Source organism: Limanda limanda, chromosome 3 (genome assembly GCF_963576545.1).
Source record: "Limanda limanda chromosome 3, fLimLim1.1, whole genome shotgun sequence".
Classification (NCBI taxonomy): domain Eukaryota; kingdom Metazoa; phylum Chordata; class Actinopteri; order Pleuronectiformes; family Pleuronectidae; genus Limanda; species Limanda limanda.
The window spans coordinates 31,933,234-31,948,700 of NC_083638.1; the positions used below are offsets into that span (position 1 = coordinate 31,933,234).

The 15,467-nt window shown below is 39.0% G+C and overlaps 1 protein-coding gene across 1 annotated transcript in view; it reads left to right on the forward strand.

The window, feature by feature from the left end:
- Window positions 1–10,663: 10,663 nt before the first annotated feature.
- Window positions 10,664–15,467, forward strand: part of cemip (cell migration inducing hyaluronidase 1) — an 82,950-nt gene continuing 78,146 nt past the window's right edge. Inside the window, exon 1 of the mRNA XM_061068128.1 lies at window positions 10,664–10,718. Coding sequence (XP_060924111.1) covers window positions 10,664–10,718 — 55 coding nt within the window. The remainder of the gene's footprint in view (window positions 10,719–15,467) is intronic.

Here is a 15,467-nt window from a genome sequence, read left to right on the forward strand (position 1 = left end):
ATGTTTCTGTGTGAGGGTGGAATATAGTTATAAATGCCACCATGACCATCTATTAGCTACATTAGCCAGATTTACATTTTCGGTGAAACACAGAGATTTTCCTGATCATCCTTTGGATGGTTTTCTTAGACTCAGAGTGCTATTGAGGAAGTGTCCTGTTGCGATCAGTCTTTAATATTTAACTTTATACTATTTTGTAAAAGTAGGTGATGTAGCAAATACATTTAATTCATCTAAATGGTGGATTATTGTCTTTGAAGTGTGAACATTTCTTTGTATTTGACAGTGTTTGTGTAATATCCTACATTCCAAAGACTTTAACTTACTCTGAAGTGAAACGTAGCCTACACCAAATATAGTCTAAATCTGTACCCATACTAACAAAGCACAATAGCATGGATGAGGCACAGATGATTCCCTGTTTTCGAAAACATAGTGGTCAATGGCTCGCACCACACTTTAACACTCAGGTCATTAACTCCAGTAGCCTTTAAATCAAAGAGAGCGTTAATTAAAATAAATTTTTCAGTGCACATTTACCTACTACTTACACAGCCGATTAGCACCATCCACCATGCAATCCTCCAGGTCATCACACAATAACGGGAAGAATGTCCGAGATGCACTTATGTGTTGCTTAGATAACAAAACAAATTCACACTGATCCTAACTGAATGTGACATGGAAAAGCGAGCGAGTGTCAGATTGTGTCAGTGTTTTCAGACGAAGATGTCCTAACCTCAACCCTGAAACCAGACATGACCTTTACTGTTGAATTGGTCTTCAGTTTTTAGCAAAAATGTGAACTTTAACTGTAGGTCTGCGACAGAATGCAAACTCCTCAAGCTTCCTCTCTGTAGGACTCTACATCCTGCACTGAGACATGGCTAATGGCAGAGAGCAGCTCCTGTTCTCTATTTGAAGGTGGCCTCCTTAGTGTACTCAGCTTTGCCTGGAACAAAAACCTGTGTTTTCTCTCCATGGTGTGACAGTCCCCTCCTGACTGAGTGTGATTACGTTCACGTTTGCTGCTTTGACGAGGACTAGACTGGGATAGGCCACAATGAAATTACTAAAATGAAAAGAAGAGGCATTGTGTTGCTCAAGCTCCAGTCCACACTCCGACAGAAATGAAAACAATTTGGTTTCAACCTTTTTATAGATTAAAAAGGACATAGCTCTGTACTCATTTTAGCAACATTAACATATCAAGTTTTATCTTCCGTGTTGAATGCTTCACCACTTCAACGGTATAATCTCCCCTATTCTCTAAGACGCCTCTTTTGATTCCCTGTGCGGTTTTTCATCTTCTTGCATTTTTCCTCTCCTGACTCAGCATTTTGACAGTAACACTGGCACCCTGAAGGCCCTTTCAAACATTCAGGATAAAAAAAAAATACCCCAAACCCCAGTACCTTGCCCCCCGCTCCTGTCAACCACTGCTAATGTCAAATAGATTTCATCATTTCTCCTGTGTGTTTCAATTTCATCACACTTACATATTTAGCTGGTGAAATCTCTGGGCTGTGCAGGGATGGCACAGTGGGACTGCAGGGCTCACACTTCATGCTGTTGACGATGCTATAGCACCAGCGTTAATGAGGTCATTTCTCCCCATCTCTATCCGCCTATTTACTGTGACTGTTGAGAGGTTTCATCATTTCATCGCAGCGACAGAGGGATAAGCGACAGACAGGAAGCTGAAGGGGGAGTGTGTTGGCCTGTCATTCAGTCTCAGATCACCTTGCTGCCTCTGATCTTCCACTGTAGCCTGTAGGTGTCAAAACTGAGCTCCCTGATGTCTTCTAAAATGAACAAATTTACAAAATTCAAATGAAATCATCTCCACTTTGAGACAAACTACATTTAAAAAATAATTTAATTGAGTCATATCAGGTAATGATATTAAGTGTAGATGGAGGAACAGCGAAGCATCTAAGAAAACAAGATTTTTCTCTAGTGAAACAAAAAACTGCATCCCATTCATTGACCTTAGCACCTGTGGTTTTTAATTAGATGTAAACCACATCCTATTAGTTTGAACTTTAATTTTTCTGACATTTTCACACATGCTGAATTATGCAATGTGTTTCCAATATTATTATTCAACTGAACTTTGCAGGAAATATTGCAATATTTTTGGTAAAACATGCCGACCATGTTAAACGCATGACATGTGGCCTTGTGTTTTCTTATTGGCCGAGGCAAGACCCCATGTTTACTACATGCACGTGTATATATCTTAGCATGTGCAGCCAGCATGACAGGCAGTTCCTCCAGTGACGTTTCCTCCATGTTACAGTTTGTGTGTGGTTGTGTGCGTGTGTGTGTGTGTGTGTGTGCACACATTCTTGTGTCTCGTAGATTTCATGCTCATGCTAACCTTGTTAGGTGTACCTGGATCAGATTGAGGACAGCATGCTCAGAATGTGACCAAATACAATTTTCCTGCAACACAATCCAGACTGCTGACCCCCTCAAACACACACATACACACGCGCATACCTGAACCAAACCCTTCCTGTCTGTGAGTATGTGCGTTGAGGCTGATCTGTTATCAAAACTGGCGTGTGTGTCTGTGTGTGTGTGTGTGTGTGTGTGTGACACAGGACTGCCCAAAGGTTTTTGGGGGGCCCTCAACAGAATTTGGCTCTAACCCCAGTGACCCACCCATACCCTGTCAACTACTGTGAGCAGTCAGCAGCACATTGTCCTAGTCATTGACTTTGTGAAGAACGTGAGTGCAGTGCATTTTTTGCATCAAGTGAAAATAAAACTGTTGAAATTACTTCAACAAATTCCGAAATAATAACAAAAATGTGAACCAAAAATGACATCACATTTTGCTTAAGGCTTAAACAACACACACAACAAGCCAATAAGATACTGATTAGGGAAGCAAAGACATTTGTATATTGTCCGCAAGCTCCGAAGTTCATATTCGACTCAAACAAGGTCATTTACACTGTGTTTTAAGCCTAAATGTCTTCTGATAGCCTCCTCTGAGTCACGTTCACGGACCCTCGGACACACTATCACGTGACTATGTCTGCTAGCTTACCAACTTCAGGTGGAATTTTAGGCATAAACACAGTGTAAATTACCTCATTTTGAGATGAATTTGAATGTCGGAGCTTGCAGACACTTGGATGACACCACACGAGCAGTGGGGGCTTGTTAGGTTCTTTTTGTTGTCTGAAGTCTAGGTCACCATTGACTTAGATTGTATTGAAGTTGGCAGAAGCACTATTTACCCCTGAAACTCCTAAAGTCTTTTGTCGACTCAATCACTTTACCCACCCCTCCATCGACATACTGGTGAGTAGATAATGAATGAATTTTAATTTTCATCCTGTCCATAAAAACAAATAAAGATTAAAATAACAATATGCACATTAATTCATGGACTGGGGAACAGTGATAAAGTGTTGCAACGTTTTCTTATAGCAATTAACACATAAATAGGACTAAATTAGTTTTCCTGCTTTACACAATAATGGTAGTAAAACAAAAGAGTTTGACAACCATGCTGAAAATCAAATTATACATTTTATTATACATCTTTTCAACTAACAGCAAAAGAGCAAATTCAACTGACTTCCCCCCCACACACCTCAGTAGCAGCAATGGAGCAGGCACTAGTGAGAGTAGTGACCCCTTATGGATGTGTGGGTCTGTAAAGGGGTTAGGATCTGTGAGGGATAGAGTGAACCTCAGTACTTGCTCTACACATCTGGTGTAGCTCGCTCGCAAATAGATGAAAGAAGCAGACTATTGAAACAACACAGTGATGGCATCTACATCCCATCATCTGGGATATCAGACTTTCCCCTTTCACTGGAATGAAGAATAGTTTATTCAAATCTCTAGCCATGGCGTTTCACTCTTGAGGCTGTGATTGGATTGTCTTTCTTTAGATGAGACAGGGATCAAAACATTTATTCAGACAAAAATGTACTTGGAAAGTTCAAGTGCGTGTGTGTGTAGTCAGCAGAATTCCTATACCTCCATATGGCCAGTGTTTAGCTAGACCTCAAAGAGAGCTGCTGCTATTGCAGCTGACAGAGCTCCACCCAACATTTCCCCAGAGGTATATTATTACACACTATTCCTGGAGTTAAAGCTTGTTTCTGCAAGAGATTAATTGCAAGTTTTTGTTACTGTGGAAGTCATAAAAACATCTTTTAGTATGTTCTCCACCCTCAGTTAACTTGCTGGCAAATGTGTGTTGCTGTGTCACTGTTTATGTGGCAGGCAGAGTAGTTTGATGGGGTAAGTGGCAATTTCTCTCAGAAGTTCCTTTTTAGGAAGTTTGTGTGTGTGTGTGTGTGTGTGTGTGTGTGTGTGTGTGTGTGTGTGTGTGTGTGTGTGTGTGTGTGTGTATTTGTGTGAGAGAGGGAGTTTTGTCAGAGCAGTGCCAGCTTGTGTTTATAAATTTCACAGTTGCTCTGAGCTCATAAAGTGTCCAATAACCAGTAGAGCCTGGAAGTGCATAAGCTACCGTACAGTTTCATCTCTGTGAGTTGCCTCTCACATGAATGTACAATGGATCTCATATTTCTACTGCTTCTACGCAATAGCATACTGAAGAATTGCACTGTTTTGAAATATGATCATATTTTACAATCCACACTGAAACAAAGTAAGACGTAGTAAGACCAAAATCGTCCAGATTTTCTTCCTCCTTACTCAAAGGAGTAAAGCCATGTATTATTGCCAGCATCATTTGTTCAGTGGTAAGTTGTAATGGATGGCCAGATAACAGCACCTTTAATAAACTATTATCTTCTGTTGTCACTCTGTGCACACTTAGTGCACATGAAAACAGAATAGTTAATGCTGACACTGAGTTTGTTGACTGTTTCTCGTTCTCAGAATTTAAATCTATTCTACTGAAGGCTCTGTACATAACATTCAGGTTGCAGTGTGCAGGAGCTTGGGCTGTATAAATTCACCAGCGTTTCCCTTTATCACTAAATGCTCTTGAATCTCATTCTTTTCAAGTTGATATCTTCGTCAGTGTACGGCCCCTCTTTTTCAACATTCTGTTCTATTTTCATCATCAATATGCTACTTGCTGGGGGTGAGTATTCAGTATAATTTTCTGTTGTATTCTCACATGGACATTAATCAAAGTTTTTACTAGGGGGCTAGCAATATAAGCTCAAGGGAATGTCTGCAGCAAGACATAAATCTTCACATATGAATCTGGATATATTTCAGGAGAATATCCAGAGTTAATTGCATGTCTGAAAGCACATTAAAAGATTACACAAACCTTCACATTAGACAATATGGAATCAGTGGATCTTTGTGTAGCTCAAAATGCCCTTTAAATGTTGAATGAATAATGTTGAATAATGTCGATTATGTTCTCAGATATCAAATAATATCATCAGCTTGACAAAAATATAGATAAACTATTAAAATTAAGAGTGAAAACTATCTCAATTAATCAAGATTTGTTACAGACTTATTCTACTATCCAGCTGGTCAAACCTGTCTCGGCCTAACTATGTTTACAGCTCTGGCAATAAGTCAGAGAGGCCTGATGGAGAAGCAAAATAAAAAATACTTGAAAAGATTCAGTTCAAAATTCATAAGCAGTAGCAATGACATAGCCTTTAATAGTGAGACCACCAGTCACAACACTCTCTCTCTCCCTCTCACACACACACACACACACACACACACACACACACACACACACACACACACACACACACACACACACACACACACACACACACACACACACACACGCGCACACACACACACACACACACACAAACACACACTCTCTATGGAGTACATAAACACATCCTTTTTCCTGGCTGGCTGTCTTGCAGACTGTCTAACTTGCCAGCTGGCTGCTTCGAATCATGTTGACATGCTTACTGAGAAATGATAAACAGTGAAGTGTTGCGTGGCTCGAAGGCCAATGGTTCAGCATTACAGCTCAGAAATATCCATTTGAACTTTATGAAAGCCAAGACTGCACAAGCTTCTGTTATTAATCATACATGAATGCTTCACTTAAGTGGCTCCTGCCTTTGCTCACATGTGTGTGATCTATGTGTGTCAGTCAGAATGCATCTGATTGGAAGATGAAGTATTTCACATTCCTTTTGCGCACGAGTGTGTGCAAACTCTTCCGAGCCTTCACCTCGTGATAAGGTCAGGCAATTCTTGGATACTATGTGGTGAGGGAGGTATTTGGTCTTGGACAAATAAGAAAAACCTTAGCTGAAGTCAAAAACATCCTTCCAAAATGAAAACCGCTTGGCACGAGTTCGAAATGGAACCTTTTAGATTTGAATTGTGCCAAATCCATCCTGTTATGTAATCCTCTCATTGAGGTCAAACATATTATTCAGATTTAGGGAACATGATTGACGTTGTTTAAATACACACCTGCAAAACACAGGTGGATGTCATTTTTGCTCATATAGGTTCAAGTGACTGTAACTCCAGTCCAACTTGTCTGGTACATCTGTAACTGCTTGATGTCAAAGAGGTTTCACTTGTAGAATGTACAAAATTCATAAAAGGTAATGTCTGAGTTCTTGTAAAGTACTAACACACTTTTCCAAAGAGGAACCTCATTCTTCGAGAATACCTTTTTGTAAAGGCGCGACTATGATAGGGCGACTATTATACTGAGACACATACGTCATAAAGATCAGGTTTGAGATGAACTTTAGAGATACTGTAGCACACTGAGGAAGCGGTCTTTTCAGTCATTAGTGCATTGCCCATCCATGCATCAAGTAGTCTAGGCTTGATGGGATATGGCCCCCCCATCAGTGTTCTGGGTCTGTCCCATTGTCCCTTCTAAGTTGGATGTTATCCTAATACTTCCACTGGGAGGCGTTCAGGAGTCATCCTGTCCAAATCCTCTTAACTAAACATCCTCATCACAACTCGTTTGATGTGAAGGAGCAGCACTATTTCAAACTTGGGTTTATTTCAACTCTGAGTGTTTAGTACGTGTGACTATTGTGAGTCTACTGGTACACGTATACTAACTCTGCACATGCCACCATTGTAGAGCTTCTCCAGGACAGAATGCAAGCTGCAGTAGCATCCTACAGATCTCTGCATCCAGGTCGATTTGCTGCCCTAGCTAACCTGGTATATCCGATAAACTGTGACTGTTTCTCCCAGTGTCCATTTTAATGTTAGATCATAATGGGTCAAGGAAAATATACAACCCACTCCTTTAACCATAGAGAGCTGACCGCATTGATACAAAAAATATGGCTGGAGTTATAAGATTGTTGTTTCAGATGCGTCCTCAGACAACATTGAGCAATTCAAAAAGCACTTTGTATGAAACACACCGAAGCATTCAGCTGCCAATCTCAGATGGGAGTGATTGTTTATGGTAGAAGTTGACCCAGATAATCTGAAAAAAACTAGTTTTGTCTTTTTTCATGGTGTAGTTTACTTGTTTTCTTCCTTTATTTCCCAGTTTGCTGATTAACCCTTACAGGTCATCTTCCCTTAGGAGGGATTCAGTCCACTTTGGTTCTCTTGTTGAACATCAGTGTTCGTTTGCTGCTACAGAAAGATGCTGTTTGATTTTGAAAGACTAGTGACACCTAACAGTACAGTTTCCTAATGTCTTTGATCACAAAAAAAATTCAAGTTCATGTTTCTTCTCCGGTTGTTTTTTTTTCTGGCCTTTTCACTGTTTATAGGTTTCTTCAAGATTTAAGATTAAAAAGGCGAAAATTATCAAAATGTTGTGTATTCCTCTGAGGCTGCCTTGTAGACTGTGAGTTAGAAACTCATTCATTAGGCCTGTTTTCCCTGCCAAGTCAGGAGCCTTTTGGCCCTGGGAAGGAAACATGTGACACCCCCACGTGAGATAATCACACTCATAATGCATCAATGGGAGAGTAAGCAATGATACCTTGAACAGTAATCACTCCCACATTTACTCCCACACCACCTGATGCGTGGGTCACTCCAGTTCCTCAAGGTGTTTACAAAATCTCACAACCACAGAAATAAATGCAGCTAACAATCAGTGCAGTGAAACTTCAAAGTGTTCCACATAAATGGCTTCATCAATGTACAAAATTACTCTGGAGAATGCAGCTTTATATAAGCAAATCCCTGAACCCAGTCAAAAACAAAATAACCTCATAATGTAACAGTGCAAGTATCTACAGTGGATTTGAAATTACATCGTGTTTGACTATGATACCTGAAGTGTGTTCGTATCCTTTCAGGATCAGTCTGAAGCATGTTTGTTACTGCATCATCATCACTTCTTTCAACCACTAGGAAACTGCAGAGACTGGTTTAGATTTTCCAGCTGCAGCCATGTTTTCAATGGAATAAACAGTGATCCACTAGAATGTACTGATGACTCTTAGCCTTTGTGCACAGTGTGTCAGTGTGTTAATTACTAGTAACTGAAGAGCAGGGCGCTATTTATGTCTTTCTCATAGATTTTGTAGTTTTTTATTTATTTTTCATGAATATAATCTAACAACCGTCGGTTTTATTGGAATTGATTTAGTCTTGAATGTTTACAGTCTGCCCATGAATGTGGCAATATTAGTGCTCTGTGAGTCCTCTAGTCACAGCAAACATCTTTCTACTGTTTCTAAGAATGAAATTAGCATATAGATAAAAACTTTTCCTTGTTTTCAAGAGACTCCGGCCAGTCCTGTACATCTCTCAACCACCTTAGAGACACAATTATATAAACACTGTGATTCTGATAATAGTACTTTTACTGTTAAAGTATTTAAAGTAACTGGGACACTTGCAACTTTCCTAATTGTTAAAGTTGGATCTTTGCCAGCAGGAAGAAATATAATCTTTCATTTTCTTTGGTTTCCGCTGCAGCTCAGGGATTTATCTGCTGCTAGACAGGATAATCATATGATTCCAATCTGCAGAGGAGATTACCTGGGTGAAATGTTTCCCAGTGATTACTACACAGCTGTGACCTGTGAATGTGCTCACAGCCAGATTAACATATGCATACACTTGTATTCATAATGAGCAGATGTCTGGACTGCAGGTGAAACGTGTTGGCAAGAATAACAGAGGGACAAGCAGCATGAGCAGCATGAAGTCCAGCAAACTATCTGAATGAAATTTAAGTCTCTGTCTTGCTCATTAAGTCAGCATGAGTGTAAACTGTTTTTCTGTGTGTAGGTAAATCCGCTGACTGTCACAGCTGACTGAGCACAGAGACTAACTCTGTAACCCATAGTCAAACCGAAAGGTAATTAGAATGTACAGTAAATGATGATTAACTATTTTAGCGCTCCTTTACGCTCCCAGCGTCTCACTGAGCTCTCTGCATGTCATGAGATAATTAAATTAAAGACAGCATCGGGTTGTCACGTCTTCTACAGCAATTGAGCCAATTTTCTGGTCATGCATAAAGCAACAAGTTAATCTGCAGTAAATATTGTTAAATCATTAAATAAGTAATTATAAAGCACAACATTATGACTGTTTTATTAGGTTACAAACTTGCATGTGAATAATTTGAGCTTTTTATCTTTCCTATAACTTCCACGGTGTAGCTTCTTCTCTAGTAAATGTTCTGAGTGTGTGAATACGAGAGCAACACAGCACACTACATTTCTTGCCTTCTCTATCCTGTTTATTTTGAGCAGGTTTGGGAAAGCCTCAGTCACATGCTTGACAGTAAGACTACAGTCACGTCCACTAGTGTTGATTCTGAGTTAAGGCAAAAAGTCCCAGCAGACTCAGGACCATTGTGTCAGTTCAATACTCCTGTTATATCTGATATCTGTGATCTTACACCAATACAAAACAGTTTTGAATTTAAAAATGACAGGGAGAGAAATGTAATTTGTAATAATGTGTTTCATTGTTAGATAAAATTGTCATTACACTCGTCAGAAAAAATGATAGAGATTTGTATTAGACATGTAACTTGTGGAACAGAAAGAACTGGCCCTATTCTGCCATTATATGGTCATCTTGATAAGGATGTGGTTTTATCTTTGTGTTTATTATTTCCAAAAGAAAAATTTGGGTTTTAACAATATATATATATATATATATATATATATATATATATATATATATACTGCTTTGAGTGCAGCAGTAGTGTGAGGCAGAATTAAAGCAGGACTCATTGTTAATGTAAAGTATCACTGCTGAAAGGTTCTAGCATGTGTGTCCATAGAAAGACAGTGACTCAAACACACCATGCTGATAACTGAAGTTCAGCTATCAACTGCAGGGAATTTGGGCTTCATCTCTTTTGTGTATGTTTTGAAAACCTGTGTGTTGTGGAATGATTTGATGTGTGTCTCCCCTGCATATAGTAAGATAATCTGAAATTTTACATGTAATAAAAATAAAACTCAAAGCTAAAGCATGAGTTCTGAAGACTCCTGCACTGCGTGACATAGCTGTGAAGAGATGTGACACACCTCCCGCCACGCTTGTGAACTAGGGAGTCTTTGACAAACGGCGATTTGAACATGTCTTGCTGAGTCCTCTGCATTTCAATGTGATGTTCTAGGTGACTTTGGTGGTCTCCCACAGTCAACTTGGCACTTACCACTCTGCAGCCCCCCCCCCGAATCCCACTGGGAGGTCTAAAGCAACCTTTGAAGGCCTCAAGAGTGAAGTTGGTCAGGAGCGGCTGAGAGAGATGAAGACATGTGCCATATTTCTGGCAGCTCTGCTGCTCCCCAGCATCCAAGCAGGTGAGTGAGGGATGTTTTCTATTCAAATTCTACCATCCAATGAATCAGTGTCATAAAACCGGTTCACATTACTCAGAGTGTAGAAAAGAAAAGGAAAAGATAACATAAAATGACAGAGATGGTAAAAGAATGTCTTGGCTTGAAAAAAATCTATTTTGTTATAATGGTGACCTTCAAATAAAGAAAGAAGGAAAAAAATTGAGATATTATTAATATTCATATCATCATTCAACATTCAGTCATCCTCTCAGCATGTAAGCAGTGAAGGTTTATTCTGAGCATGCTCAGTGGCCTCTACCTGTTACAGAACTATACTCGTGAAGATATATTATTTCAGTAATTCAATTGCTCGATGGCTCATGAGCTATGTCTTACTATATCACAGTAAAAAGCTATTACATATAATATAAAATGTAAGAGTGTATGTTATCAACATCACTTTGAGTCGTGGCTAAAAACCATGGCTGTACACCTGTCCTGCACCGTGCAGAAGAATAATAAATAAAGTTAGATTAGCTGCTGAACTTGTGTAAATATTTACTCAAATCAGAGCTGAAGGGAGAGTGAATATTGGACTAATGCTTATCGGGTGGACAGAAACTAAATAAAGGCACATATGTTGCTCTTCACCCCCTTCTAAACAGACATATTGTGCCACACTGAACCAAACAAAGGCAACATATTGCTGCCCCAGTGTGTGATTTTAGACAGCAAGCCAGAATCAGCAGTGGGACATGTAAAAGTCGTCATCCAGCTCTCCATTTCATTCAGATGTCAATTTGGCTTGAAAACAGAACAACAATGCCCCCCACTAATTGCATCCTTTCAACAAAACAGCAAAGTATTCTCACATCATACTGGCTTTGTGAAAAGGGCCTGTGTCTACAGATTTGTTGAGCTCAATGGATCATTGTGGACACTAATTCAGAACTCACGCACAGAAACTGACTAAGAGCCTAAACATGGTAGTGTATTGTAACCTTGCAAACCGTGAAACGTTGCTACATTGTGGAGCCGAGCTGCAGAGAGAAGAGCCATGGCAGGCAAAGGAAAATGGAGGAAATAAGTGTGGCAGGTGATCTGCGGCCGAGGGAACTAAGAATCACTATTGGGAAAAAAATAAGTGGAAACATTTAAGCTCTTAAGAGAGTTTGGCCAAAATGTGTCATGTGGAGACACTGAATGAAGTGGCGATGAGGAGACAACGTAAACAAGGTGAGTCTGCTTCTCTGGCCCTGTTCAGATTAACATCCTTAGTGATCCAAGCACAAATGGACATCTCTTAGCACACATGTGGACACAGCCAAGATGCATTGTGGAAGCACGAAGGGACACATTGTGAGTGAGTGAGTCAAAGACCTTGAGTGTTTATATACAGTACATATAAAGTGTTCATATCAAGTATGAACAGATACTCTGACCAGTTTCTGATTTCCTTACCCAGTCTGTGGTGCATGATCCTACTGATAAAATACTGAGCAACTTTTTCAAATGGCCTACATTGCAACATAATATTGGGGAAATCACACAAAATATATTCAGAGGCCTTTTTAAACATGCAATACAAAACATGTTAGAGCTTTATCAGACAGAGTGCATAGATAGTACCTGGTAGCTTACAGTTGTTGTTGGTTTTGGTCTTTAATAGGATTTACTAAGAAGAGCAGAACAGACAACCTGGCTGGTTGATCAGTGTTTTATTCATCACTGCAAATTATTTCAGTAAAAAAACTGCAGTGAAGTGCACCCAAACGTAGCGCCTGTGGCATCTGCTTCATATTTAAACAACAGCGGCTGTCAAGAGCTGTGATGGATTAGTCCACTAAACACCCCGAATGCATCATTTTGATGTGAAACTATAGCCCTGCAGCGCTTACCCTGAATGAGAGTTCTTCGATTACAGAAGGTAAGCTTGTGTGTATATATTCTGCTGGAAACATGTGGAATACAAATGAAGGGATATTAGGGCTGAACTTTAGCCCTGCCAAAACAAATCGCTTTTTACCACATCTCAGGATCTCCTCATATAAAATACTATGACATGCAACAGAAAACTTTAGAAAAATCTAGTGAGTGGAACTTGAGTTTAACATATTTTCCTACTTATCCCGATGTAATCTGTTTCCAGAAACAGATTTGTGTTAAGTTTACCCCTGAAAAATCAAAACATTTATTTCTCTGTATTTTGCAACAAAAATAAGTTTATATGCTACTAATGTGCTACGATGAATTTTTTAAACAAAGTTAATGCTTTTTTTGCTTGGAAATGAGGATTAATTCTTATGTTCAGGTAAGCCAAAGCACTTGGTTAAGGTAAAGAAAAGAATGTGGTGGGAGTTAAATATTTTAAAAATCAACAGTGACCACAAGCACAGACAGGATGCATTTATTTTATTAACATTTAATCAAAACCCTGGTATTTCCTTGACCTCACCACATAAAGGACTCTAGCTCCTACTTCACTGGAAACAATGTCGTCACTGAACATAATCCAGACGGCAACATGTTTCCCTTGTAGTATATTGGTAGTATAAGAGGTCATTAATGTTGATATATGAAAATAAATCAAACTTGAGAAAAATATCAGTAATTATACTTCCAGAAAATTGCCATTTAAAATGATGTGGATACAAAAATAAATCATGAAAATATAATGTGGACATTTCAAAATAAGTATTCACCTGTGCCCACATGGGATTTACAGGCATTTACGCTACACAGGTAACACAATTATTTTTCTCCATAATGTATCAGGCAAAATAATATAGGAATATACAATGTTATCTACAGGAGAGACTATTTGAAAAAGTACAAACAAACTACTTAACATCACAATTACAGTAAATTAATACATTAAGCTGCAACATCTTGTCCCATTATAATGTTGTTATAATCTACAGTAGGCAGTTGGCAGGGATTTGTTCACAGTGTTAACCTGCAGAGTTAAAGGAAAACCTTTATTGGCGTTATTACACACACACACACACACACACACACACACACACACACAAAAACACACAAACACACTCACTGAAATAAAGATCAATGTATTTTGGACTGATTCCAGCAATGACACCAGGGGAAAAAATAATTGAAACTCCAAAATTCTGACTAACATTGTTCTTTGAAAAGAGGCAGATTGTTGTTCTGCCTCAACAATGTTGCTGTAAATCCAACTTCTCTTTCCTCATTATATCTGGTCTCAATGTAAAATACAACCAGTTCACTCGTCTCTGTCTCACTGAGACGAAGTTTCAAACACAGTTGAGCTTTGCAGTTACTCCAGTGATAATCGCAAACAGCTTTGTAGTTGTTAGTAAAATATAGAGTATTTAAGTGTTTTCTGACCATCTGTGGTCTTGTGGGTCTTTCTACACACAAAGTGACGCATATTGATCAACATCATTTATCACTTAGAAGTAACATAAAATCAGGGACAACCATCAATGCATAGACGGAGAGAGGTCTAGGGGGATGCAAAAAATAATAATCCAATAGTTGTTGACGTCTTCAAGTGATGGACCAGCTCCCCAACAGACAAAAGAGTCTAGAGTCATGATGTTAATATGGTCACCTCTAAAGCTGCTGGGATGATTGATTTTCTTTACAGTTTCATTAACTGAAATGTGAATGATTCCAGTGTGGAAACGAGGCTGTTGAAAGGCGAACAGCAAGAGAATACATCGAAGAGGGATCAGAGAGGCAAATGAGGATTTTCTATAGTAAATGAAGATAAAATCCTCATACACATTCAGCAGGAGATATGTAGATGCAAATGTGCAAAATATGTGAAACATATTGCAGGGTTCATCTATAGTGCACTGTACACATGTCAGTGCCCTTTCTTTTTTCTTTCTGTCTTTTTTTCTCTTATAAAAAATCTTATGAATTAAACTCTGACATATTATTTTTTGATTTCTTCTAGCTTTATATGACAGGGTTAATAACCAGTGGCAATTAACCAGTGAAATTAGCAACATTAATATTTATCATTATAGACCATAAGCATCTGACTGAAATTGAAAAAAACTTAACTGGAAATGTTTGATGAGGTACAGAGAAGAAATCAGGGAGGATTTAATACAAGTGCTGACAATGATGATGTGTGACAAGTGGTTGTTTGCATGTCTGAGTAATGGCAAAGAGTAGTGCAGGCATCATGTGTGCAATTTGTAGACCGCGTGTTACTAACAAACATCAGCGATCTCTGGTGCTCTCTGAATGACAGCATTCAGAGCATTTCTGTTAGAAGTCAGAACAATAATCCAAATTTGAACTTTTCGCAGATGGATAAAACTACAGGCAAAGTTGTTGAACACAAAAAATGTGGCAGTGGGGTGTTTAGACTGAATGAGCATCTGTTATTAGTTTGCTATGGGATCTTTTCCTCGCCTTCCATCTTTTCCTCATAGACAATGCTTTGTTCGGAGTCTTGATATGCAAAGTCTTTATCCCTTTTTGCAGACATACCAATGAAAGAACAGTTTCTCAAGATAATTACACAAACACTCTCTCTCAGTTATTCTCCTGTTCTTGTGTGCAATTGGACTAGTTAAAAGAGTAGATATAATTCTTTAAAGTCTTGATTTCCCCTGGTTTATTTCGAGGTTTAAGTCTCCCTGACTCACCTGGCTTGGTGTTTATCTGATGGAGTTCATTCTCAGGTCATTGTGATGTTGGATTACAAAAGAATTTAAACCAAAGCAAAGCAAAGCGGCAGGTTCAGCAGTTTTTACTCCCAGCTGTCAG